At 39.6% G+C, this 25,416-nt stretch overlaps 1 protein-coding gene and 1 long non-coding RNA gene across 3 annotated transcripts in view; one reads left to right on the top strand and one right to left on the bottom strand.

Annotated features, from left to right (window-relative positions):
* Positions 1 to 25,416, bottom strand: part of FGD4 (FYVE, RhoGEF and PH domain containing 4) — a 202,178-nt gene that overhangs the window by 138,332 nt on the left and 38,430 nt on the right. The window contains exon 2 of one of the 2 annotated variants that reach the window (XM_032349951.1): positions 18,784 to 18,879. The exons of the other annotated variant lie outside the window; for it this stretch is intronic. Within the exon in view, the coding sequence (XP_032205842.1) occupies positions 18,784 to 18,879 (96 nt within the window). The remainder of the gene's footprint in view (positions 1 to 18,783; positions 18,880 to 25,416) is intronic. 2 annotated transcript variants of the gene reach the window in all.
* On the top strand, positions 651 to 25,416 carry LOC116594492. Its single transcript, XR_004287251.1, has 3 exons — positions 651 to 713; positions 1,056 to 1,058; positions 25,393 to 25,416. It is a non-coding gene; the product is annotated as an uncharacterized LOC116594492 (long non-coding RNA).

The raw sequence follows: 25,416 nt of genomic DNA, 5'->3' as shown, positions 1-25,416 counted from the left end.
GAATACTTCCAAGGATTGGCGATTTTAAGAGCTAGTAAGCCACCTGCAACAATGTCTTGCTTTTGATAAATATTATTATCAGCTTTGAAAGCTGAGTTCTAAGAAGTGAAAGGTACAGTAAGGAGACATGACATGTTCACATAGTGTGGATACCAGCAAGGTGAGGGCTTCACCAAGCCAAGCCATCACCCCTACCCAGATCAGCCAAGGGTTGGGGTGTCCTCTGCAGAATGAGGGTAGGTTTTATACAGGAAGTGCTGGTATATGTACTTAGGCTCCAGTGATGAAGTCAAATGAGGATGTCAGCATTCTTGGTTCCCTTCAAACTGACCACATGCCAGTAAACTATTGGCTAAAACTGCAACTGTCCTCCTCCGCTAAGTGTACCAGGGCCAGAAGGATCCTAATGAGTAGGTTGGCTCTGGTTCCTGACCTCTTTTTCACTGTTTTAGCAGTGTGGTAATCAAAGAAAAAGAAAATCAAAAGCAAGTATTTTCTGATGATCTGACCCTGTATATTGTAGATTTTTATATGTCTTTATAATTAATTAAGACTCTTCCTCACGGTTCTTTCAGATACTATGTGGCTATAGTTGTAGAAACAGGTTACAAAAATTATACTGAAATAACATTTCTCTCATAAATGTGTGGGGGTTGTTCAGTTTGCTGCTTATATTTTGGTCTACTGGATTTTTTATAAGAACAGATTTATCGGTCTTAGCTTCAAATCAAGATTTGCTCTGTTTAGTCATACTATATACATCACTTAAATTTGAGAATGGCTTTAGAAACCATGATATTAACCAATCTATTACAAAGCTAAAAATTAGCATCCTACCTCCAAAAACATTATCTAAATATTTAACTAAAAATACACCTTTATCATGATCCCAAGGTCCTGGGATCGAGTCCTGCATCGGGCTCTCTGCTCAGCGGGGAGCCTGCTTCCTCCTCTCTCTCTCTCTCCCTGCCTGTCTCTCTGCCTACTTGTGTTCTCTGTCAAATAAATAAAATATTTTTAAAAAATACACCTTTATGGGTGCCTGGGTGGCTCAGTGGGTTAAGCCGCTGCCTTCGGCTCAGGTCATGATCTCAGGGTCCTGGGATCGAGTCCCGCATCGGACTCTCTGCTCGGCAGGGAGTCTGCTTCCTCCTCTCCCTCTCTCTGCCTGCCTCTCTGCCTACTTGTGATCTCTCTCTGTCAAATAAATAAATAAAATCTTTAAAAAAAAAATACACCTTTAAAAAAGGAAAATAACAAGACTATTTAACTGTTCCTAACACCATTATTCTGTTCCATGACTTGATAAAATTATCAGTAACTAGAGCTGTTTACGTATGTGTCTTTCTCAAGAAAAACCTGACAAAGAGAGATTATTATAGCCCCATTTTACAGATGGTGAAAGTGAGAAGTCAAGTTAGGCAGCTTTCTCAGAGACTGAGTGGCGGAGCTGTGATTCAAACCCTGCACTGTTGAATTTCAAAACCTGGTCTCTAAAATCCAAAATGTCTGCTTAGTCTCCCAAAGCTTTCTTGAAGTTATTAACCTTGGATGGAAGAAGAAAAACTTTCACCCTGAGTTTTCTTGTATTCAACTCCAAACTCGAAAACTGAAACGGTCTGTACCTGGTAACTTCTGCTTTCTATTCCATGTGACCTTTTCATAACCAAATTCCTCAAAACTTTGTATTTAATCTACTTGTAAACCAATAGTTTTACAAAGGATCCTCCTTTTGTATACCTCAGCCCTTAGTTCTCTCAAGCAATAGTCCGTTTTAGCTTAGTTTGCTCATTGGTTATGAGAATGAGAAGAGTACATTTGTCATTTTCTCAAGGCCACTCTGAGCCAGAAATATAATTCTGGTCTAAGGTTTGGTTGCTAAACCACGCTTCCTCTGCAATGGTAAGCTACTATTGGTAGACTGGTTATTAAGAAACAAAAAATAACAAGAAGCATGGGATATTTAAAATACTTATTTTGCTGATCTCTTTCCCCTAACTTGTCCCTCCCCTCTATTTTGCCCATTTCCTATACATCCTGTATTGTGATTATGGAAAGAAACTGCAACTGCTTTGGCAGATAAGGAAAAAAAACTTTACTCCTATTTCAAACATGAAGCAAAGTTTCATTTCCTTTTCTTATTAAAATATGGGATATAGCCTCAAGAAGTTTGATACTTTCAAGAAGTGTCATGTTAAATCCATTTCTTCTATCTAAATTTTATTGATGTAGAACGTGATCTTTAATATATAAATTTAAGACAGTACACTAAGAAATGGGTTGGTACCCACGCATATGGCAATCAGCACTGTTGAGCTGGTCTAAATCAGCACTGTCAATTGAATTTCTGTGGCGACGGAAATGTTCTGTATCGTGTAATATGAAAGTAGTCACATGAGCACCTGAAACATGGCTGGTGTGACCAGAGGGCTAAAATTAATTTTATTTTTGTTAATTGAAATTTTAAAAACAACCAGTGGCTAATGGACAGCATAGGCCTCAGATCTGGGTGTCTTTTCAAATTTTTATTTTGAATTAATTATAGACTCACAGGAAATTGCAAAAATAATACAGAGAGGTCCAGTTTCCCCTAATGATTACATCATATTATATAACTATAGTACAATATCAAAACCAGGAAACTGACATTGGTACAATGTGTGTGTTTAGTTCTATGCCACTTTATCACTTGTATAGACCTGGCTAAGCACAGTCACAATCATGATACTGAAGGATTCCAGCATCACTAAGAGCTCCCTCATGCTACCCATTTCTAGTCATCAACACTTTCTCTTCACTGTCCCTAACTCCGGGCACTCACTACTCTGTTCTCTCTCATGTTGTCATGTTTACAGAACGCTCTATAAGTGGAATTATTCAGAATGTGACTGTGACTCTGAGACTGGCTCTTTTCACTCAGCATAATGCTCGAGGCCTTTTCTTCCTTCCTTTCTTAGGATTTTATTTATTTGACAGAGGAAGACAGCAAGAGAGGGAACACAAGCAAGGGAGAGTAGGAAGGAAAGAAGGAGGTTCCCCGCAGAGCAGGGAGCCTGAGGCGGGGCTTGATCCCAGGACCCCAGGATCATGACCTGAGCCAAAGGCAGATGCTTACCCAACTGAGCCACCCACGTGCCCCTCTTGTGGCCCTTTCAAGTGCTTGCATATATCAATAGTCCGTTCCTTTTCTTTCACTGGGTAGAATTCCATGCTGTGGTGATACCACAGTGAGTTCAGCCATTAACATGTCAATGAACATTAAATTGTTAACAGTTTTTGACAATTACAAATAAAACTGCTATGAACATTCACGTACAGCCTTAGTGTGGATCCAAGTCTTCATTTCTCTGGGATGAATGATCCGGGTATGACTGAGTATCATATATGATGAGTGTCCACATGAGCTTATTTTCACTTGTTAACCTGAATGTTTTTGTGGTGTTTGCCCATTTTCTAATTAGGTTTTTAGGGTTTCTTTCTTTCTATCTGTCTTTCTTTCTTTCCTGTTCTTTTTTTCTTTCTTTTACTCTTCAGTTTTGAGAGTTCTTTATACACTCTAGAGATCTTTGTCACATATAGGGTTTTCAAATACTTTTTTCCAGTCTATAGCTTGTCTTTTTGCCCTTTTTAAAAGTCACAGAGCCAAAAGATTTAAACTTTGATGAGGTCCTATTTATCAATTTTTTTCTTTTATGGTTTATGCTTTTGGTGTCATGGCTAAGAACTTTTTGCTGAGTTCTAGGTCTAGAAGATTTTCTCTTAGGTTTTCTTTAAAAAAAGTTTCACAGTTTTATGTTTTACATTTAGATTGATGACCTACTTGGAGTTAATTCATGTATTCAGTCTAAGGTTTAGGTGGAAGTTAATTTTGGCGGGGGAGTCCATAGATATTCAATTGTTCTGATACCATTGTTGAAAGGTTCACTGTATTTGCACCTTTATCAAGAATCATTTGGCTCCACTTGTGTGGGCCTAATTCTGGGTTCTCAATTCTGTTGCACTGACCTATATGTTTATCCCTCTGGCAATACCCTAGTCTTGGTTACAGTAACTACATCACTTCTTAAAATTAAAGTGATTCTCCCCACATTACGCTTCTTTTTCAAAACTTTTTTTTTTAAGCTGTTTTGGTTACTTTGCCTTTCCATGTAAATTTTAGAATAATCTTATCTACACCTATAAGAAGTTTTGCTAGAATTTTAGCAGGAATGTTGTTAAACCTATATGTTAGTTTGGGAGAACTGTCATCTTCATTGCATTGACAGTCTTATATCCCCAGAATACAGTATGTCTCTCCATTCATTCAGATTTTTATTTCTTTCATCAGCACTTTATAGTTTTCATGGGTATATCTTTTAAAAGCAAACCTAGAAGTGACCTAGAAATACCTTATAAATGCCACCAAAATACAAAGGGGGTAGTCTACACAGGTTTTGGAATCCAGCGTGAACTGAGCTAACTAAAGTTAATAACCAAGAATCACACAAACACAAGTTCACTTGGGGCAAATAAGCAGATTTTGCTGAAAGACTGGCTTCCTAACATTTACAAAGAAATAAAAGGGCATTATAGGTAATTCTGCAATTAAAACAGTACATAGGACACACTGGAAGTTTAAAGGATGGAATATCTACCTTCCTATTACAAGTAGCACTTCTTCCCTTTCTTGATGTTATTTTTTCTAGGTATCAAAGCTGTGCATTACATGTGCAGTAACACTGCAAGATGGGAGCTCTAAATTACACATTTGCAAAGGTACATTCCAAGTCCTACAGTATTTTATGAATTATATTTTTGAAAAGTGATAGAAAATAATGCTTTGTGAACGTTGCTGCTCAGAGATCTACAGAGGGCAGGTCAAATGGAAAAACTTCTGTTGAATAGTAAGTGTATGTAACTATTTGGACAATCCATGAAAGCTGCAGGGAAAAGTGAGATACAAGAAAATTTTGAAGAGATTAAAATTATCTAGCCCAGAAATGAGAATTCTGTGAAAATACCTGTAAGGTAATTAGGAAGTTATGCACCTACCCAAGGGAAATGAACAACTTAGAAATATACACAAGAATACATTCTTAACAACTGGAGTTCAAAATAGAACACAGTAGATTGTACAAATAAGTAAGGTCCTATTCATGATGAGTATAATTGTGAAGTGTATTTGTGAAATAGGAGAGCACCACAGTAATTCAGACCAGTGTATGATCCAAATCTTCCAAATACCATGCCCAGCTTTCAAATCTAACGGATAAAGAAGAATCTGAGGACTGGAGACTAAGGAACGATTAACAGTGACATCCCTGCTTACCTCTGTGTCTCCTAGAATGTTTATCAGTTCACACACAATAATTGCTTGATGGGCTGATGAGTCCCTAGGATATCCCAAAGCAAACGGAATTCTAATTGGTGGAGAAACAGAGGAAGACAATTTCTGAAAACCGAAAGCATGGGCATCATTTTCTAAACCGTTGGTCATGATTATCATGCCAGGAAGTTGGACACTGACAGGTAGAAAGGGCTGTTCCACAGAATCAAATACAGGTATCATGGTCATCTTATCCACACTATCCATAATCTCACTCCTGGATCGGTCACTACACCAGACTGTGCAGGGTATGAGGAGAATAAAGAAGAAAAAACAAACAGAAGAACCAAGGAGAGAGGGGGAAAAAAAAAAAGAGGAAGTACATTATTAGTCAGCTTGACAACTACTTAGATATAGGAGAGTAAAAACTAAAACTAAGGGAAACAAGTGCTGCCTTAAACATTTTTACAAAAGATCAAATTAAAGAAAAAATATTTAACTTATTTTATGTTTAACAGCATCTTATCAGTACTATCAAGATAACGTATAACCAAAACCAAAAGCATTCAAATGTTTGATTCTGAGCTAAAAATAGCAACTAAAGGTCAAAGATTTAACAGCAGTCAGAGTCTTTTAATTTTAAAGCTACAAGTTGTATTTAAACTCTTGAATCTAAACGAAATCTATAATAAACTATTGGAATAAAGCACTGCTTGATTTTTTTTTTTTTTTTTTTTTAAATAGAGCTCCAATTTGAATAGTGAAAAAATCTACTAACACAAGTGCTTGACAAATTCAGGAAGCCATTTACCAGGCTATATGAGCAAATCTAATGCGTGATTCGGGTGAATAAACAAAATCAGAGGCCACTTCTGCTGGCTGTTTTGTCCTCTCTCACCAGTCGAAACAGCTGCACACAAAAGTTCCAAATGGTAGAAAACCTTGGGATTCTTTCAGCCCATTATTTATTTCTGCCTTTACCACAATCATTTCTACAATGCACCCAGAGTCTGCTTTTTATTGTTCCCAATTCCTGAACAAGATTTAATCCCTATTATAAAAAGGAAAGTCTGTAGAAGAGGGGTATTTCTCTACTTTTGGTAATATATAAGGCCATCTGTACTAAAAACAACCATTTCTGTTTTCAGACCAATTAAAACCACAAATATATTCAGACATCCCTGTCACATCCAAATCTTGACACAACAAAGGTGCTAAAAACTATATTCTGTTAATGAAGAATTTAAGGTTAATTCTACCCATAAAAATGACTTTTGTGTACCAGTGAAGTACAACATTTAAAATTTCCACAGATATACTGAGAGGCTCTTTATCTGTAAATGTTTCTTTCACCCCCTTTCAGAGCTTGAACCTTTCTCCAACTAATAAACAATTACTTGCCACCAACTTATAACTTAGGCCAAATGCCTTTTCAGTATTACAAAAAACAAAACCAACACCAAAACACCAAAAACAAAACTCAAAAATATCTCTAACAGATTACAGTGGGTTAATGATGGCCACAAATTCTTTGCCACTATTCCCACACCAAGAGATGGGATCTATTTTTTCCCCCTCCTTCAAAGACTATCCAACAGAAAACAGCAGAAATGACACTGCACCAGTTCTGAGCTAAATCTTTAAGAAGCCTGGCCATTTCTATTTCCTTTATGGAGTCCAGCTGCCATGTTATGAAAATGTCCAAATAGCTACACACATGAGAAAAGCCTCCACGGGAAAGAATGAAGGCCCAGCTGACGACTCCAGCTAAAATCACAGCTGACAGCACCAAGCTGCCAGGCCTGCAAGTGAGCTACCTTGGAAATAAATCTTAAAGCCCTAAACATGCTGTCCCAGCAGACAACACATAGACCAGAAATGAGTCATCCTTACCAAACCCTGGCCAGATTCCAAAGCTATGAGCAAGAAAACAAATTTTTTTTTTTTTTTAAAGATTTATTTATTTATTTATTTGACAGAGAGCAAGCATAAGCAGGCACATAGAGAAGCAGGGTCTCTGCTGAGCAGAGAGCCCAACCTGGGGTTTGATCCAAGGATCGTGAGATCATGACCTGAGCCAAAGGCAGACGCTTAACTGACTGAGCCACCCAGGTGCCCAAACATCGTTGTTGCTTTAAGCTACAAAATTTAAGGATGACTTATTAGGCAGCAACAGATAACCAAAACAAAGTTTAGAACTAGAAAGCCTGGGGAAAAAAAGCCTAAAATACACACTGGCCTTGGGTCCTGGTGGTGGGCAGAAATGAAAAGAATCTTGAGGAGACAGTTAATAAAAATCTGAAAAAGTGAAGAAATGTTATTGGTGGCTGAAGAAAAGAAACCTACATCCATGTTGGCAGAATAATTAGCAAACCCAAAGCATGCAGTAACATGGAAATAGAAAGGGTGCCTAGTGAACTCATGGATCTGACGAAGGAGAATTTTAGGAAGAATGCTGAAAGAACCAAATGGTTCGTGTTAGCCGCCTATGATAAAATATGGGAGTAGTGAAATGAACTAAAAAAGGAACAGTGTGGTTCCTTTTCAAGTAGAATTTAGAGGAAATAAAAAGGAGCCGGACTTGATGGGTTAAAAAATAAAACCATTCCTCATTTGAGCATCTTAGCAAAAAGCAAGCTCAAAGTAAGCATGTCTCAAAGTAGGACACGGCTCAAGGCAAAGATCAAATCCTATAGTGCCCGTAAAATGTGGCCTCCAAACATTTTTTGAGCCCTCAAAGATTTTAGGTGGTTGGTTCCTCACAGACTAAGACTAGTGGTTCTAAAACTTCATGTGCACCAGACTCAGCTGTGGGGTGGGGGGCCAGTGTGTGTGTGTTAAAACCCAGACTGCTGCATCCAATCACTGTTTGATTCAGTAGGTCTGCAATGCTGTCTGACCCCTGTCGTTCCCAGGTGATGCTAACACTGCTGATACAGAGACCATACTTTGCGAATCAGTGTGAGACCAAAAGGCTTTGGAGGATTGTAAGTGTGTCTTAAGAACCATCTCTACCAGACAGTAGAACTTGTAAGAATTTTTTTTTAAGACTTTATTGATTTATTTGAGAGAGAAAGCACAAATGGGGGAGAGAGAAAGGGGCAGAGAGAGGGGGAGAAAATGATTGCCCTCTGAGCAGGGAGCCCAGCACTGGGCTCAATGCCAGGACCCCCAGATAATGAACTGAGCCAAAGGCAGGCACTTAACCAACTGAGCCACCCAGGCACCCTGAGCTTGTAAGAATTTTAATGGTATTTTCACACAATGCCCTGACTTAAAGGCAGTTCGAGGTAGAGCCCTGTCTCAAAGAGATTAGTGGGAACAGTTTTAATCTAATGTTGTGAACCCCAAAGAAATCCATGGGAATACTCAAACTCTAAATAAAAACATATGAATGGAAAGACCATCGATCTGGACTAAGAAGACATAGTTCAAAATGAAAATTATCAGGGCCCTTATTCAGATAGGAAGAAGCTACAAACATAAGTCATTTCTTATGGAAAAATAAGATTCAGAGGACATAACCAAGAGCCTAGAGAGTAGAGACAAGAGCCACAGAGAACCACCTAGATTATAAACTAGCTCCAGGGTGCCTGGGTGGCTCAGTCAGTTGGGCATCCAACTCTTGATTCAGATCAGGTCATAATTTCAGGATTTTGAGACCCAGCACTTCCTCAGGCTCTGTGCTGGGTTTGGAGCCCGCTTGGCATTCTCTCTCTCCCTCTGTTCCTCCCTCCCTTCTCTCTCTCTCCCCAACCCCCTAAAACAAACCCCAAAAAACAAGAACAAAAAAATTAGTCCCAAACAAGGAACCACTGACATTTACCTAGCTGGATTTTAGAACTGTTGTGGACTGGGGACTGCTAGGTGTCTCTCATTTCCCTCTTCTGTTTTGTTTAAAAAAACAAAACAACAACAACAAAAAAAAAACAGCTTTACTGAGATATAAGTCACATATCATAAAACTTACCCAAAGTTTGCAACTCAGATTTTTTTTTTTTAGTATATATCCACAGATACAACCAGATAGCTTTAAAACATTTCCATCTCCTCAAAAAGAAACCTGTACCCTTAGTTATTACCCCCCATACGCCCAACCCACCAGCTCTAAGAAGCTGCTAGTCCACTTTGTTTCTATAGATTTACCTATGTAGGACATTTCATATAAATGGAATCATACAGTAAGTACTCTCTGTGACTAGCTTCTTGAACCTAGCATATTTTCAAGGTTTATCCATGGTGCAGTATAGGTCAGTACTTCATTCCACTGTATGGATATACTAGATTTTATGTTTCATCAGTTGGTAGATATTTGAGTTGTTTCCACCTTTTGACTATATAATGTTGCTATGTTGTATTCAGGTATAAGTTTTGGGTGGGCATATTTTTTCCTTTCTCTTATGTATACATTTAGGAAAGGTATTGCCAGGTCACATGGTCACTCTATGTTTAAAATTTTTCTGGAACTGCCAGACTGTTTCTAAAGTAATGGTCCATTTTATATTACCACCAGCAGTGTATCAGTGTTGTGACCTCTCCAAAACCTCCAATACCATTTTGAAGATTTTATTTATTTACTTGACAGAGAGACATACAGCAAGAGAGGGAACACAAGCAGGGGGAGTGGGAGAGGGAGAAGCAGGCTTCCCGCCGAGCAGGGAGCCTGAAGTGGCGCTCGATCCCAGAACTCCCAGAACCCTGAGACCATGACCTGAGCCGAAGGCAGATGCTTAATGGACTGTGCCCCCCAGGAGCCCCTCTAATACCTTTTTGAAGGAGAGTGTCTGTTGCAATTTTCCTGTCCCTGTCTTGCCATTGTATGTTGGGTGGGGAGAAGAGAGCAAAGAACTTGTGCTTTTAGTTCACAGGTAGTTGTTTGAGAGTAGCTGTACCCAAAGAGCTTCATCTGCACCTGGACCTGATTTAGATGAGCTCCTGGACCCAAGCTAACGTAGCAACGGAGTGAGGCTTGTGGGAGTCTTATGTATGGGTGAGTATAGTCTGTCTGTATGTGTGAGGGCCAGAGAGCACACAGTGGTAAACTGTCATTCTGGTGACCACCTCCAATGAATCACACCTGTGGGTATTCATGTCCTTGTACAGTTCCTTCCCACACGAATGCTGGGCTGGGGCTGGGTCTATCACTGCTTACACCATTAGAATATGGCAGAAATGATGCAGTGCCAATTCGGGGCCAAGCCCTTAACTGGTTGGGTAGCATCTACTTCTATTTGGGAAGACAGACACCACAAGGCTACCTAAACAGCCGCTGAGTCGCAGCTCCCAAGCAAGTCTCAGAGGACTACAGCCATCCCAGCATCCAGCTGACACCAACAGAACAGAACCTCCTGGTCAACTCACTGAATCATGAGATAAGTCACCGTTTTAGACTATCAAATTTTGGAGTGGTTTATTACACAACCATAAATAACCCAAACAGGTCACTTTTAGCAGTATTTTAAGCTTTACTTCTCTCTAGTCACACTAGGCTACTTAATTATGAAGAACTATAATGTGCGCACACTTTTTTTTCTCTACGAATTTAACCTATTATACCTAGGGTTAATTCAACAACCATTTAAGCAAATGAAATATACCTTCTAGGTCTCAGGAGACTTTTCACAGAGTCTATTTTAGAGTTCAAGTCTCTAAGAGTGACAAAAACTTGAAAGTTTCCATTTCCAGTAGCAAGCACCGAACAGCAGAGAGGACTGGCCAGGGATGGGAACCTCAGCTTTAGAGGACATCTCTTGGTGCTCAGTAAGGCACTCCAGGAGCACAGGCAAATCCGAGGAAAGGCCCTGCTGATCAGACAAATTCACAATAGGAATTCGGAAGAGAAGTGGGGACACACAAATACCAAGCAGTCTGTGGTGACAGCCAGGGAATCCTCCAGGCACAGTCACAAGGGTTAAGATGGCAGGGCTTCTGAAGCCAGTTGTTATGACAACCAGCGAAGTTTTTTTTTTTTGTTGTTAACATCAGTAACACCATTAAGATTTTCTCACCTCTGCTTTCTCTTATGCTGATACACCTGCTGTCCTGCTTAGCTCCTCTGGGTTTAAAGAGTGCTCACTTGTCTGCCTCAGTGACTCCTGTCTTTCAGTTTATCGTAGGGATGGCCATGATGGCATGCAAGGATCTCAGAGGTTTTCTGCATCTCAAGAATACAGACAAGAAGAAATCCCTCATAACAGAATTACTCTAATTTTCGCAAGATAATGCTTAGAAAAGTTCTAGGCAGGTAGTAAACTCTCAATATATTACACTATGAGTATATTGTATGTGGTAACTTTGTTCAATTGCAAGCGCATCTAACCCTAAAAACAATGATCTTCGAGGAAAAAAATAGAGTATCAACTCAGAAGTCTATTAACAGAGAGCTGGTTTGAACAAATTGTAGTACAGCTATGCAGTGAAATACTATGCTAACTTAAATAATAAACCAGAGGATTTTGAAAAATTTGATGTGGAAAATTTCCAATCAATGAAAAACCAAGTTGAAAGAACATATAATCCCATTTTTAAAATATTTCTATACTGCTTGTATATGCACAGAAAAAATCTGCCAGAAGCCACCAGACTAACTAGACACCACAATCTGGGTGAGAATTTCACTTTCTACAGAACATATTGCTGTAATATTTGGTTTTCTAATAGTGAGCACATGACTCTTATCATCAGAACGACATGGAGAGAAAGGCACACAGAGCCTTCTTAAAAAACAGCATGCTTTTACCTGAGTTTGCTCACATGGTCTTCAGTGTTCACTCCTCTTTAGCACTCAGAGCGGCTCAAGTCTGTTTTTAGAACGGTGTCAGGAGCTGCTAAATGAGCTGTTTCCTGTATGGGGCAGCTATTTTTAATTAATGAACATCTTGCTGTAAGAGTTTACTGGAAAATAAAACCACCACCACTTCTGCAAGTCAAACGAAAGAAAGGCTTACTCTCTAAAGTAAAATGAAAGATTTCAGTTATAAAAACTGAAAGGTATTAGAGGGTACATAACAATGAGTATTAAGCACTTTATTTCCACCCTGATACTAAGATCAATCTCATTGAAACATTTCTCAAGGGAATCTAAAACTCCTATTTACTTCATTTCTCCTAAGGAAAAAAATAATACAGCATTCTTCATGTCACAGACACTCAAATGTGAGCTGCAGGGAACATCGGAAGGGAGAGAGAAAAGGGAATGAATACAGAAAGAGAATAAAGCTTTCCAAACTCTTCCTGAGCAACTAGGTGCAAAATACAGTTCTGTACTAACTAGAAGAATTAAAATTGTGGTTGCTCTATCTGTAAGGGTATTAGCAACAAAATCACCGCTTCCAAATCATTTGATTCTCCCACGGTTTATGAGATAATACAGCCCAGAAGACAGCTGCTATGGAAACAAGTTGTATTGATCTATGCAATTCTTCAACTATGGGCTCACGGCACCACGAAGGGGGTCCTCTCAGGGAGTCAGTAGCATGGCCAGCAGGAAGAATTCAATGGTTAGGTAGCAGACCAGAGTGTCAAAGGCCCCCACCAAGCCACTCCTTCCCAGAATGAAGACGGGACTTTCCTGCAGATCTAAGAAGATTCTAAGAAGCAGCTCCCGACACATACACAGTATTTGGGAACATGCTGTCCAGTCACAAAAACAAGGGTTTATTGTTCTCTTGCCAAACTGTACTCATCATGACAGGTGGCAATACACAGTCTTACACTTAACTCTACCCACCCTCTCCCCTCACCACATCCCTAGTTTCCTTGCATTTGTAAACTATTACAGTTTTTTTGTTTTATTTTTTACAGATTTTATTTATTTATCTCATAGAGAGAGAGAGAGAGAGAGAGAGAGCGCACGTACAAGCAGAGGGAGCAGCAGAGTGAAAGGGAGAAGCAGGCTCCCTGTTGAGCAGGGAGCCCAAAGAGTGGCTCGATCCTAGGAGTCTGGGATCATGACCTGAGCTGAAAGCAGACACTTAACCAACTGAGCCACCCAGGCGCCCCTATGACACAATTTTAAAATTACCTTCTTGCCTGTTAATTTGCATTAACTAGAATTTCTACCTAATACACTGAACAAAAAAAAGCTGGCATTTAAGAGATGTTCTGAGGATGAGATGTTAAAGGCTCTAATGTTCTATGAAGGCCTTGCCTATAGCACACCCCACAGAGGGGTGTGATGGTTAATTCTATGTGCCCACTTGGAGAGTGTTTTTGGATAAGATTAACATTTAAATCAGTGAATTCTGAGTAAACAGATTGCCCTCCATAATGTCGTAGGCCTTGTTCAGTCAGTTGACAGCCCCAATATTACAACAACAATAACAACAAAAAACCCAGCCCTCCCAAGAGAGAAGTCTCCAGCCGACTGCCTTCGGACATCATCTACACTGTTGGCTCTCCTGGGTCTTAAGCCTGCTGATTTGGACTTGCCAGACTCCATAAACACATGAACCAATTCCTTTAAACACACATGTACACATACACATACCCACATACCCTACTGGTATTGTTTCTCTGGAAAATCCTGAATACGGGGATCCCCTCTGGGACATAGCCTGGCTACCAGCAGTTTAATAACTACAGAGGAAGAGTAATTCAGTGAGGGGAAACAGCCTCTCCTGACCACAACATGCCTAACCCTTCTTCCAATCATGGTGTTGCCAGCAAATCATGCTGTTTAGGAAAACATGAATATGCGTGGAATAGGATATAGCTAGGCACACCTTATTATCTCTTACTTATTAGCTTCTTAAGAAGAGAAAGAGTCCTGAAGAGAGTTTATACTTTGCTCAAAGCTTCAAAAGACAAACATAATATTAAAAAATCACATAACTAGATAAATTGGCCTCATCAATGACCTGCTGAGGCCATGGTGGTAATGAAAGGAAAATGGCGGGTAGAGACAACAGACAGTAGCAGAAAGTACACTGATTTTTGTTTTGGAACATCACACACATTTTTTTCTCCATTACAAATGGCTGAATTATTCATGCTTGCCTCAAAATACCTCAGAATTTCCAAATACCTATCTACATAGTTGTGGAACCTCTCCACCCAGCTCTCGCCCCCTCCATCAACATTTGCCTGGTTAAGCAAATGACCCACTCTTGCTGCTCTCTAATGTGGCGACCCCACTAAGCAGCAGCACCCAGAGGGCATCCCTATACATCCATCCTCTGATCACCGAAACTGCTACTTCTCCATTCTCCTTACAGCTCCTCATCTTCCCGTTAATATGGTACCTGCAGCCTACCCTGACCATTTCCATGTTAGGAGAAAAATAAGCGTCACCACACCAACATTTTGGAATATTTCTTGCAGATAAGCTTTCTAAACCTACACTTTCTAGCACTTTCTATCATCTTTACCTCCTCATTGCCTCTCATTTCCACAATATATCCTGCTCGAGGGCCACTATACCACTCTAGTTTTTAATCCCCACGGAAGATGTGGGCAGAATAGATTTTTTAAGATTTCTTTTTTTTTTTTTTTAAAGATTCTATCCATTTATTTGTCAGAGAGAGAGAGAGAGAGCACAAACAGGAGAAGAGGCAGGCAGAGGGAGAAGCAGGCTCCCCACTGTGCAGGGAGTCTGAGGCAGTGCTTGATCCCAGGACCCCAGGACCATGGCCCAAGCCGAAGGCAGACACCCAACCCACTGAGCCACCCAGACACCCCCCGAATAGATAATATACACAATTTAGAGATGAGGACAAAAAGGTAAAAAGAGATGAAGTGACTTGTACAAGTTCAGACTACAAATTATTAAAACGACAATTAGGACCAATTTTTCTATTAACTTAAATTTCTTTTACACCAGGAGGCTATATATCAAAAAGCCTTTTTATCAAAAGCCTAAGATCGGAAGTCAGATTATACTTGTTTTACCACTTATCACAGTATGACTCTCAATTAAGTATATGAAGCAATTAGTTTATTAACCTTGGTTTCCCAGGCGCCTGGGTGGCTCAGTCGTTAAGTGTCTGTCTTTGGCTCAGGTCATGATCCCAGGGTCCTGAGAAGAGCCCTTCATCAGGCTCCCTGCTCAGTGGGAAGTCTGCTCCTCCTTCTCCTAGTCCCCATGTTTGTGTTCTCTCACTATGTCTCTGTCAAATAAATAAAGTCTTTAAAAAAACAAAACAAAACCCAAAACAAAAAACTTGGTTTCCTCAACTGTAAAAACCAGAATAGTATTGACCTTGGGTTTTGAAATTTCACAAAATAAAAAGGATAAAACCTTTGAACACTGCCTAACACATAGGAAATATTAATAAACTTTATCGATTCTCCTACTGTTTTATAATGAAATCAGCTTTTCAGTGGTTATGATATACATGACCTACTTGTCCTTTTTAATCTTCTGTAGAGTCATGAATTTCACCTGAAAGAGACTGAACACATTTAAAAACCACTCATATGGGGCGCCTGGTTGGCTCAGTGGGTCAAAGCCTCTGCCTTCAGCTCAGGTCATGATCCCAGGGTCCTGGGATCGAGCCCCACATCGGGCTCTCTGCTCAGTAGGGAGCCTGCTTCCTCCTCTCTCTGCCTGCCTCTCTGCCTACCTGTGATCTCTGTCAAATGAATAAATAAAATCCTAAAAAAAAAAAAAAAAAAAATTTAAAAACCACTGATATATCCAGTGGTTTATTTACATAACATGCTTTATTGGGTCACATGCAAATAAGTGCTTAGCAAAAACTTTAAAAGAAAGTTGGGGGAGGGTGCTTGGGTGGCTCTGTTGGTTAAATGTCTGACTCTTGATCTCAGCTGAGGTCTTGATCTCAGGGTCATGAGTTCATATCCCTACGTTGGGTTCCACACAGGGCATGGAGCCTACTTAAAAAAAAAAAAAAAAAAGTTGGGAGAGAAAGGAAAAATCACAACTCAAATAACATTTCTACCTGTTGAGTTGGTTGCTTACTGGATATGTGAAATAGCCAGTAAGTGCAAAACTTAATTATTCTGTCATGGGGTCACTTTATAGAACATTGATCAAACAGTCTTGACATGACTACATTTTAAACTTAAGTGGCAGGTACATTTTGTGGTGCTCTTCCTCTGCCATTTTAGACCTTGGGCCTTTACTCAAAACATTCAGTTACTCTGCCCACATGGCTTAACGCTTCTGCAAAAAAAGTGGGCAGGTGGTCAGAAGACCCAAGTTCTCATTTAAATTCTCACATAACCTTTTCAGACCTCAATACTGCCAACAAGGATACCACCAGTTCCCTTACTGCACAGGCTTTTCAGACAAAAACAGTGAAGACAAACTATGAAACACAGGCACAGGCTTCCAACTTTGCTGCACAGAGGGAAAAAATCATCTGTGGGAATGGTATCAATGTTCCTCCCAATGAAGGCATCTTAAATATCTAAAGTACAAAGTTTGTAAGAATGGGTTATTTGCCTTGAAACAATGACAGATGAGGGACAATTTCATGTGCTGTGCTCTTTAACTTGTCTCCCAAAGAATTAGTATTTTAATTTGTATGTAATCCACAGTAAAAATACTCTTGACATTGACATTTCCAAACTCATATCACAGAAGGTTTTGGTATCCAGATTTTTAGTAGTAAGGCAGACCTGGATTGAAGCCTTTTCCTAGCATCTCTTCCACTAGTTCCGTGACTTTGAGAAGCTGGCTAACCTTGCAGATCCCTGTGCTTTGTTTGCTTTTGGTGCTGGTGGTCACAGTGAACAAAAAAGACAATTTCATCTTTTCTCTCACAGGATGATGAGGAGCAAATGAGACCACACACACACAGCACATTACGAACAAGACAGCACCAGTCAACACGGCTGCCCTCCTCCATCAGCAGCTGTGGCAGCAGTCTGTTTCATTCACACCTGGATTTCCAAGCTGTCTCAAGTGGATTTGCTAGATGATGTGAGTTAACACAAGTCCGCTGATCCAAGAACTGCAAGATAAGTTTAAAACCTATCCACAGAAGAAATACAGGGGGAGTAAAAGTTTAAGCAAGACTGTTAGCTGTGATTCACAGTACCTATGTTGCATTTTCTTTCCGTTCTCACTGCCTTTAATCATAGTTCTGGCACGAGTACGTGTAGGGAAAGCTGATAAAAAAGACAACGCCCCATCTGAAGCTCCAAGGACTACGGCCCAAACTTGCATGTTTCAAGTTCCTCTTCTGTAGGAGTGCTGACAATACTGACTCCATCTTGGGCCTCCATCTTGTTCATATTTGCTCAATGACCTCTCCTGGGGCTACGTGTCCTGGGTCCCTTGAAGATTAATATATATACCTTAGAGATGCCCACCAAGGCCAGGATGGGGAAGACTTTATTTTGGCCTCTCATGAATCTCTTAGAGATAACATAGTCTTTCTTTCTTGATGCACAGGTGATGCCACCAGATCTAATTAAAGGGTAACTGTCAAGTAAGTGCATGCAAGCCCTTTGAGGTGCATGTGAACCCTTTGATCCTACTACAGTGCCCTTCTGTGTGTCCCCTCACCCTGTAAAATCTGTGGACTAAGGGCTGGACTTTGTGAGAACAGCTATGCGGCTGCCAAGGATCACCCTCTGCCCGGATCCCCGGTGTCCGTCAGGCACCTTGAATAAAGCTCTGTGTAAACTCTACAAGGGAGCTGGCTGTATTTTCCCGTCTCAAAGTGCCCACTCCATTTGGGAGATACTTTACTGTCTCTCCCCGACCTTCCAACACTTTTTCACTTTGAATTCGGCCCTGGATGTTGCCAATCTGCCAAAAAAGAATGTTTCGTTTTCTTACCATCTTTTTCACTAAGGCATAAGATTTTTCAAAGTGCAGTCTCATTCCATTAGCAGGCCTGACAGAAAATAGAGTTATGTGTGCACACAGAAAAAATAAGTTTTATTCCACACAAACATGGTGTTATACGGGGTTGTGGTTCATAAGCTTGAAAACCACTATTCAAAAGCACAGTGACTGACTACTCTCCTTTTGATAGTAAGTCACTGATGGTAACGTTATTTTTTAAAAGGTCATTGCTATCACAAAGACAGTTTAAAAGGCTAAACTGTTAAGAAGAAAGCTCTCCCTCCTCTTTTAGCACGTTGGTCCAACTGATCATTAATAGGTCCAAATATCTTCAAGTCAAGAGGCAGATATGGAGCAAATCATGAGGGAGAGGGCAGGTACAGAGGGGGAAAAAAAACTTTACTAATTCTAGGTATGGTGTTAGATTATATTCTGGGCGCAAATATAGATTTCCTCCTTTAATCCCCCCAATCATGTAAGTATCATGGTATGGTAGCTACACTTCGCAGTTCTGCATTTTAAGTGATGACCTAATGAAGATCATTTTCTTGTAGTCACAGGACTGACAAGTTTGGTCATTACCACCCGTGGACCAGCAGTGCCTGGTTTGGGTAGGACAGGGCCTCCCTTTAGGGTTATGGATAACCAGAAGGTACAATTTAGAACATCCTCCAATCTCTAGATTTTTCCACAAATAGCACTTAAAACAACAGCTTACTTGGCACAGAACTGGAACTCAATGAGTAAGAACAGCCAGCGACTTGCTGTAAGATCTTGGGAAAGCCGACTTCTCCATGGATCTCTATTTGCGTGTCTATAAAATAAGTATAATTGTGTCTTAACTCCCTGATCACAGAACTTTGCAAGATTTTGACAGCAAAGATTTTATGATTCATACTGTTAAAGGACACATTCTAAGTAATAAATCCCATCACCAGAAACTTCCTCAGAATTAAGGACAGAATTTTAAAAAGTAGCAAAGACATAAACCCTAGGGCACAAATTTTTTCCCTGTGGCATCCTGACTGGCTAGGCCACCCTCTCCTACCCCCCTGCAGGTAGGGCTGACCTGGCTTCCTAAACTTTCTAGGTAGCCCCAGGATTCTTGCCTGTCCTGCCACCTAGTGGCAGCAAGGATTCTAGTGGCAGCAAGGATTCACATGACCAGAGCAAGTGTAGACGCCCTGTGTTCAAGCCACAGCCAAGCAAGTTTGTTTGTTTGTTTGTTTGTTTCCTCAGTCCCAGCTGAGACAGAGCCTCTCCCTTGCTTGGACCCTAGTCTTCAGATGCCACCTACCTCACAAAGCCTGTCTTCATTAGGACAAACTTCACTTTCAGATGAGCCATCAATTGAGAAGCCACTGTATTTGTTACCATTTATTTAAATGGTAAAACACAGAGATGGGATTTTTATTTTATTTTATTTTATTTTTTTAAGATTTTTATTTATTTATTTGACACAGAGAGAGAGATCACAAGTAGACAGAGAGGCAGGCAGAGAGAGAGGAGGGAAGCAGGCTCGCTCCTGAGCAGAGAGCCCGACACGGGGCTCGATCCCAGGACCCTGGGCAGAGGCTTTAACCCACTGAGCCACTCAGGCGCCCCGAGATGGGATTTTTAAAGAGACTTAAACACCCATACAAATAGAAAATGATCTCTATTCAGAAATTATCCATCTATTAGATTCAAGGCCACTGTGCTATACAGCTCTGAGGAACCGACAGGGCATTCTCAAGCTAGCCTATATGAATGGCACTGCATGGACCTTTCGCAAACACCCAAGGGTCCTGATGAGACTCACCAGTACTTAATATACCTAAGTTTGAGAACCTAAACTTGTCAGAACGCCCTCTTACTTCTTTCTTTGCAACAGGAGCTGTCTGGCCTTATATGCAAAGGTAAGCTCCTGAAACGCTTACTCATTTAAAAAAAAAATATCTTCAAACAAACCCTTCCTTAAAAACCCTATTTTTTTTTTAATTTTTAATTTTTAAAACTTTTTTTCAGTGTACCAGAATTCATTGTTTATGCACCACACCCAGTGCTCCATGCAAAACATGCCCGCCTTAATACCGACCACCAGGCTCACCCAACTTCCCACCCCCCACCCCTTCAAAATCCTCAGATTGTTTTTCAGAGTCCATAGTCTCCCATAATAACCCTAATTATTAAGGGGTCAAATGGCTTCTAGCTCCCTACACCTCTTGTTCAGCTCCCACTTATATTCAAAATAGAAAAACTCTGTCGGGGATGGGCAAGTAGGTGAAGGGGATGAAGAGGTACCAACTTCCAGTTATAAAATAAGTCATGGGGATGAAAAGTACAGCAGAGAAAATATAGTTAATAATACTGTAATACCATTGTATGTGACAGATGGTAACTATACTTACAGTGAGCACTGAGTAATACAGAGTTGTCGAATCACTGTGCTGTATACCAGAAAATAATATAACATTTTATGTCAACTGTACTTCAGTAACAAGAGTTAAAAAGATAAGAAAAGGTCTCTTTGAGTGGTCCCTTTATGCTAAGCCCAAAAGGGATAAAGCAGCATCAGCATAGGTTTCTTTTCTTTTAATCAAGTTGTCCCTTCCACCAAAGGGGGGAAACAGCAGCCAATCCCCTTTGTGGGTTTTCTGTTTGTTTCAGTGAAAGGTACAAAAGTTCAGCGAAAGAGAAAGGAGAATCTACATTTATTAAGAACCTACCAAGCAACAGACAGCAAGCTAAGACTTTTTTTATATATATAGGTTATCTCTCTTGAGAAAAAGTAAAGCAATGGGACCACAGTCAGAAATCAATCCCCACTTTGTCAGTTATTGAGGGTGTAACCTTGAAAACACATTTAAATTTTCTGAAGCCTACTTTCCTCCCATGTGAAATGAAAATACTACATTCCTAGTGGGTACTATACAGCTATGCACTACCTGGCATGTGTTGGTTGGATTCTCTCCTTTATTGTGGCCCCAGTTATACTTTCTAACTGGAGGCAGGCGGGGTGGGGCGGCAGCTTTAGGGAGCTAAGTTGGGTCCCAAACATTCCTGCACTTAGAAAACTGCCTTCAGGATTTGTCTATTTTTAAAAATACTTGCAAACCTATTTAGATGAAAATTAAGTTTTATTTTAAATACAAGCATATAGTCATTTCCTCATAGATGGAAAAGAAATAGGCAGAAAAAGAAGTAATGCATTATCGTATCTGACAATCATCATTAAAGGCAAACCGTGGAGTAAGCTGTGAAGGCACTTAAGGCTGCCGTACGGTGGATGGAAAAGTAGTTTTTCTACCAACTTTCCTACAACAGATATGCAGTGTTTATTGTTATTAACCACCTGACATCATGCAGGAACCAAACCAAATCCATAACAAAAAGGGCATAGTTAAAACCTTTAAAAGGACAAAATAATAGTCACAGGGCAGAGGGCATAAACTGGGAACAAGCAGATAGTTCCATTTAAAACATTCTTGAAATTCCCCCAGGAAGGTTTCTGTTTGCTTTGAAGCACCTCTCAGTGTTCTGTGAAAATATGCAGTCTCAAATTCCATTTTTGCTAGTTATATAAATTCACAGCAAATAAATTAAGTACCTGGCAAAAGGAGATCAAAAAGAACCAGAGAAATAGATGAATCAAGGGAAATATTATTACTGAACTCAATAAGTAAAAGCCTCGAGCTCTGAGGCATTTTTCTTCACCTTGTTAGCTTCTAAGACTGAAGAAATCATTTGAGAACTTTTATTACAAGCCTGGAGCCATGAAAGCCTTCATCTGACAAGGGCTTAATTAAATACAACAGTAAATTTTGTACTTACATCAGTTTTAGTTGCTTGAATAGTGCTTATGTTCCCCCCTCCCATATGTTCCGGATTCAAATTAGGACAGACATTCCAAAGGGAAAAAAATTTTTTTTTCTAACTGGGTATTCTATTATCATACAAAAACTTAGATAAATCCATATTGACTTCCATCATGATGAATAAATGTTGGACCCTCAGACACAGGAATAACACACATCGTATATGGATTAGATGTTTCAAGTAGGGTTTCACAACTCCATTAAAAATTCACTAGTAATCTACTGGAAAAAAATGGGATACTTATATTCTTTTTCTCAGTTAATAGCATTTTAAAATCCCTAGTTATTCAATAGAAACAATATGTAGAAAGCCCATGAATTTTTAAGAGACCTGGGCTGAACTACTCAATCTGTAATACATATTGTAACTGTGATCTTGGGCAAGGTATTCCATTTCTCTGAATCTCAGTTTTGCTGTCTATAGAATGACAGTATCTATTTCAGGGGAGTAATGTTAACTTATCACAGAAAATATACAAATAATAACACAATAAGGTCTACAGTGCCTAGGAAGAATCTAAGTAGATCCTCTGATCACCGACTCTTCTTTGCCTTAGTTTTTCAGCATCTTTCTCTAAACCAATCTTCTTGAGTTTTTTTCATACAACCCATTAAAACTTCTGCTTCTGCACCCCAGAACATGAGCATTTATAAATTATATATGTATGACTACACTAATATATTACAGAATACACAAAAATAGAACTTTTAGTAAGAGGATATAAAGATAAAATGAAAAGTAGTTTTAAATACTGGATTCATAGTATTACTTAATATTTCAAAGCACAATAAAGCTTAAGCCAAGCACATACTTCACACTGGATGAACACCCAGATGGCAACTTTTTTTTCTTTTTTAAGATTTTATTTATTTATTTAACAGAGAGAGATCACCAGTAGGCAGAGGCTGGCAGGGGGTGGCGGGGGGCAGGAAACAGTCTCCCTGCCAAGGAGAGAGTCCAATGCGGGGCCTCGATCCCAGGACCCTGAGATTATCACCCGAGGTGAAGGCAGCGGCGCAGCCCACTGAGCCACCCAGGTACCGCAATCTTTGTGATAATTCTGATTTTAGTTTTTTGGTCACCTTCTTGTCCTATCAGGTTAAACCTTGTATTTGCATCATAATGTGACTCAGGGCTACAGGGAAGTGTAAGCTCTACCATTTACTTATTGTTCACTTGCATTTTACTGTTAGGCTTATCTTCAAACTGTGGTTTCCTTAACAGTATTTCTGCACTCTTGTATCATTCTGTAAGAGTTTAAAGCTGGCCAACAAATTGTGTAAATCTGCTGAACCGAGTACATACGAACTGTAACTTTTAGCAAAATGCTAAAAGCAAAGACTAAAAAGCCCTGCCATGCCCTCTGAGTCACAGAGTTGCAATTCTCCTTTCAGGAAGCCTTTCCTAACACATGGGATGCAACAATGTAACATTCACACAAGGAAGTCACCATCAACAGAATGTAATAACGATTTTTCAACATATATAACAATTCCTGGTAAGGATTTTTTTTTAAATAACCAAAAGTTTGAAAATTTTCTCCCAACACCTGAAATGTCTTAGATACCTCCAAGTATACACACACCCTACACCGCACTTGGCCTTCAACTTTTGATACAGCTCCTCCAGTCTTTGTTCTACATGGCTTAAAACTGTTACCTTTTTAAATTATAAAACTAATCATGTTACCCACTCCCTCCTCAGATATCCTCAATGGCCCTACCACTCCTCCTTACAGGGTAAATCCAAACCCTTTGGCCTTGCATTAAAAGCCTAAGATATGGATAAGGGTATTATCTACATCCAGCTTTATCTCTTACCAATCCTCCACCACGCCTTATTCTGGAGCCCCACCACATTGTTAGATGTTTCTAACATATGGTCTTGTATACCTTCACTCATTCAGCAAGCATTTATTGGCTACCTATTATATACCAGGCATTGAGGAAAATAAGGAAGACCCAGTCATTCATTGCCTACAAATGCCCAGACTCCCAGCACAATTATCAAATAAATAAGATTACAGCATAATGTGAAAAATACTGTAACGGAGACTTAGACTTACTTGCCAAGAACAAACACCAGACCAGACCACTGGCTATAGTACTTGTCTGGGCTATAGAGCACTTGAAATTCATGATGCTCTTTGCAAAACATGTTCTTGTGGATAAAATATTGATTTACCAACAAGTTCAGTGTTATAACACATAGGGGACTCTTATTACCAGAAAATGTAACTCTATTATACCAATTAGAAAAAGAAAGAAAATCACAGCCACAAGCAAACAAGGCCACAAAAAAATAGGCTGTTTGTGTTTTTCCCGTTAATTTGCATTCATATGTACTTAAACAAATTTCACCGTGAATTCAGTTCATACTCCCAAACAGATAGATGCCAAGAAGTGATAAAGGTTAAAAGAAATTTTGAGTCAAAAAAAATTTTAATGAGGAAATGCTATTCATTATCTAACAGGAAGGAAAGCAATCCTGTCCTTACTGAATTTAATTATTAATCATTTGATAATTAAGTTTTAAAAGCAGAAGTCTTCACCCCAGCTCCTGGGAGCAGAGATGGATGACTAAAGACCTGGATACTCTCTAAGGTCCCTTTAAGCTCTAGAACTTTGGTTTCCACTGAAATTTGCATTCTATCCCTATATGCTGTATGTTCTGGGCACAAATAACAATGTTGTGCTTTTAATAATGTGTAATAAGCTGATCGTTTTAATGAAAACAGCCCATCCCACACACATGTACATATACTCACACATAAATACATACCCACAAAACACAACCCTGGAGGGCTGGGTCCCCTGAATCTATCCTTGAAGCACACCTAATGCTCTAGCCGTACATTTTTTTCCATATTTGACAAACCAAGCATAAGTTATGTTTTCTTACAAAAGATCCTAGCAATTAGATACTAGAAATTTCACCCCACACTCTACCGACACTACAATATATTTACAATGCATACTTGTGGCACGTGCTGGATAGACGAGTTTTGAAATGAGGACAGTTGTAAATGGTAAGAAAAATTATCTTGTTACAATTCCCCATCTTAAGAGGAGTTGGACATCTTTTAAGCATTATTATTTCAGCTGTAATAATCCTGAATTAAGTTAATGGACAAAAATAACCCTAGATACACTTGGGCTAAAATAATTTTGTATTTGTATTTTAAAATACTTTTTGTATTTTGTGTTTGGGGCACCAGGGTGGCTCAGTCAGTTAAGCGTCTGCCTGCAGCTCAGGTCATGATCCCACCCTGCACTGGGCTCTTTGCTCAGCGGGCAGTCTGTTTCTCCCTCTGCCCCTCACCCCACTTGTGCACTTTCTCACTCTCTGTCTCCTTAATAAAAAAATAAAATGTCAATAAATAAATAAATACATAAATAAATGTTTTAAAATGTTAAAAAAATACAAAATGTTTCACAGTGATTTTCCTTCATATAACTCTGATTTCTAGGGCACCTGGGTGGCTCAGTTGGTT

This window comes from Mustela erminea, chromosome 6, assembly GCF_009829155.1.
Source record: "Mustela erminea isolate mMusErm1 chromosome 6, mMusErm1.Pri, whole genome shotgun sequence".
Lineage (NCBI taxonomy): Eukaryota > Metazoa > Chordata > Mammalia > Carnivora > Mustelidae > Mustela > Mustela erminea.
This window is presented reverse-complemented; position numbering and strand designations above follow the sequence as displayed.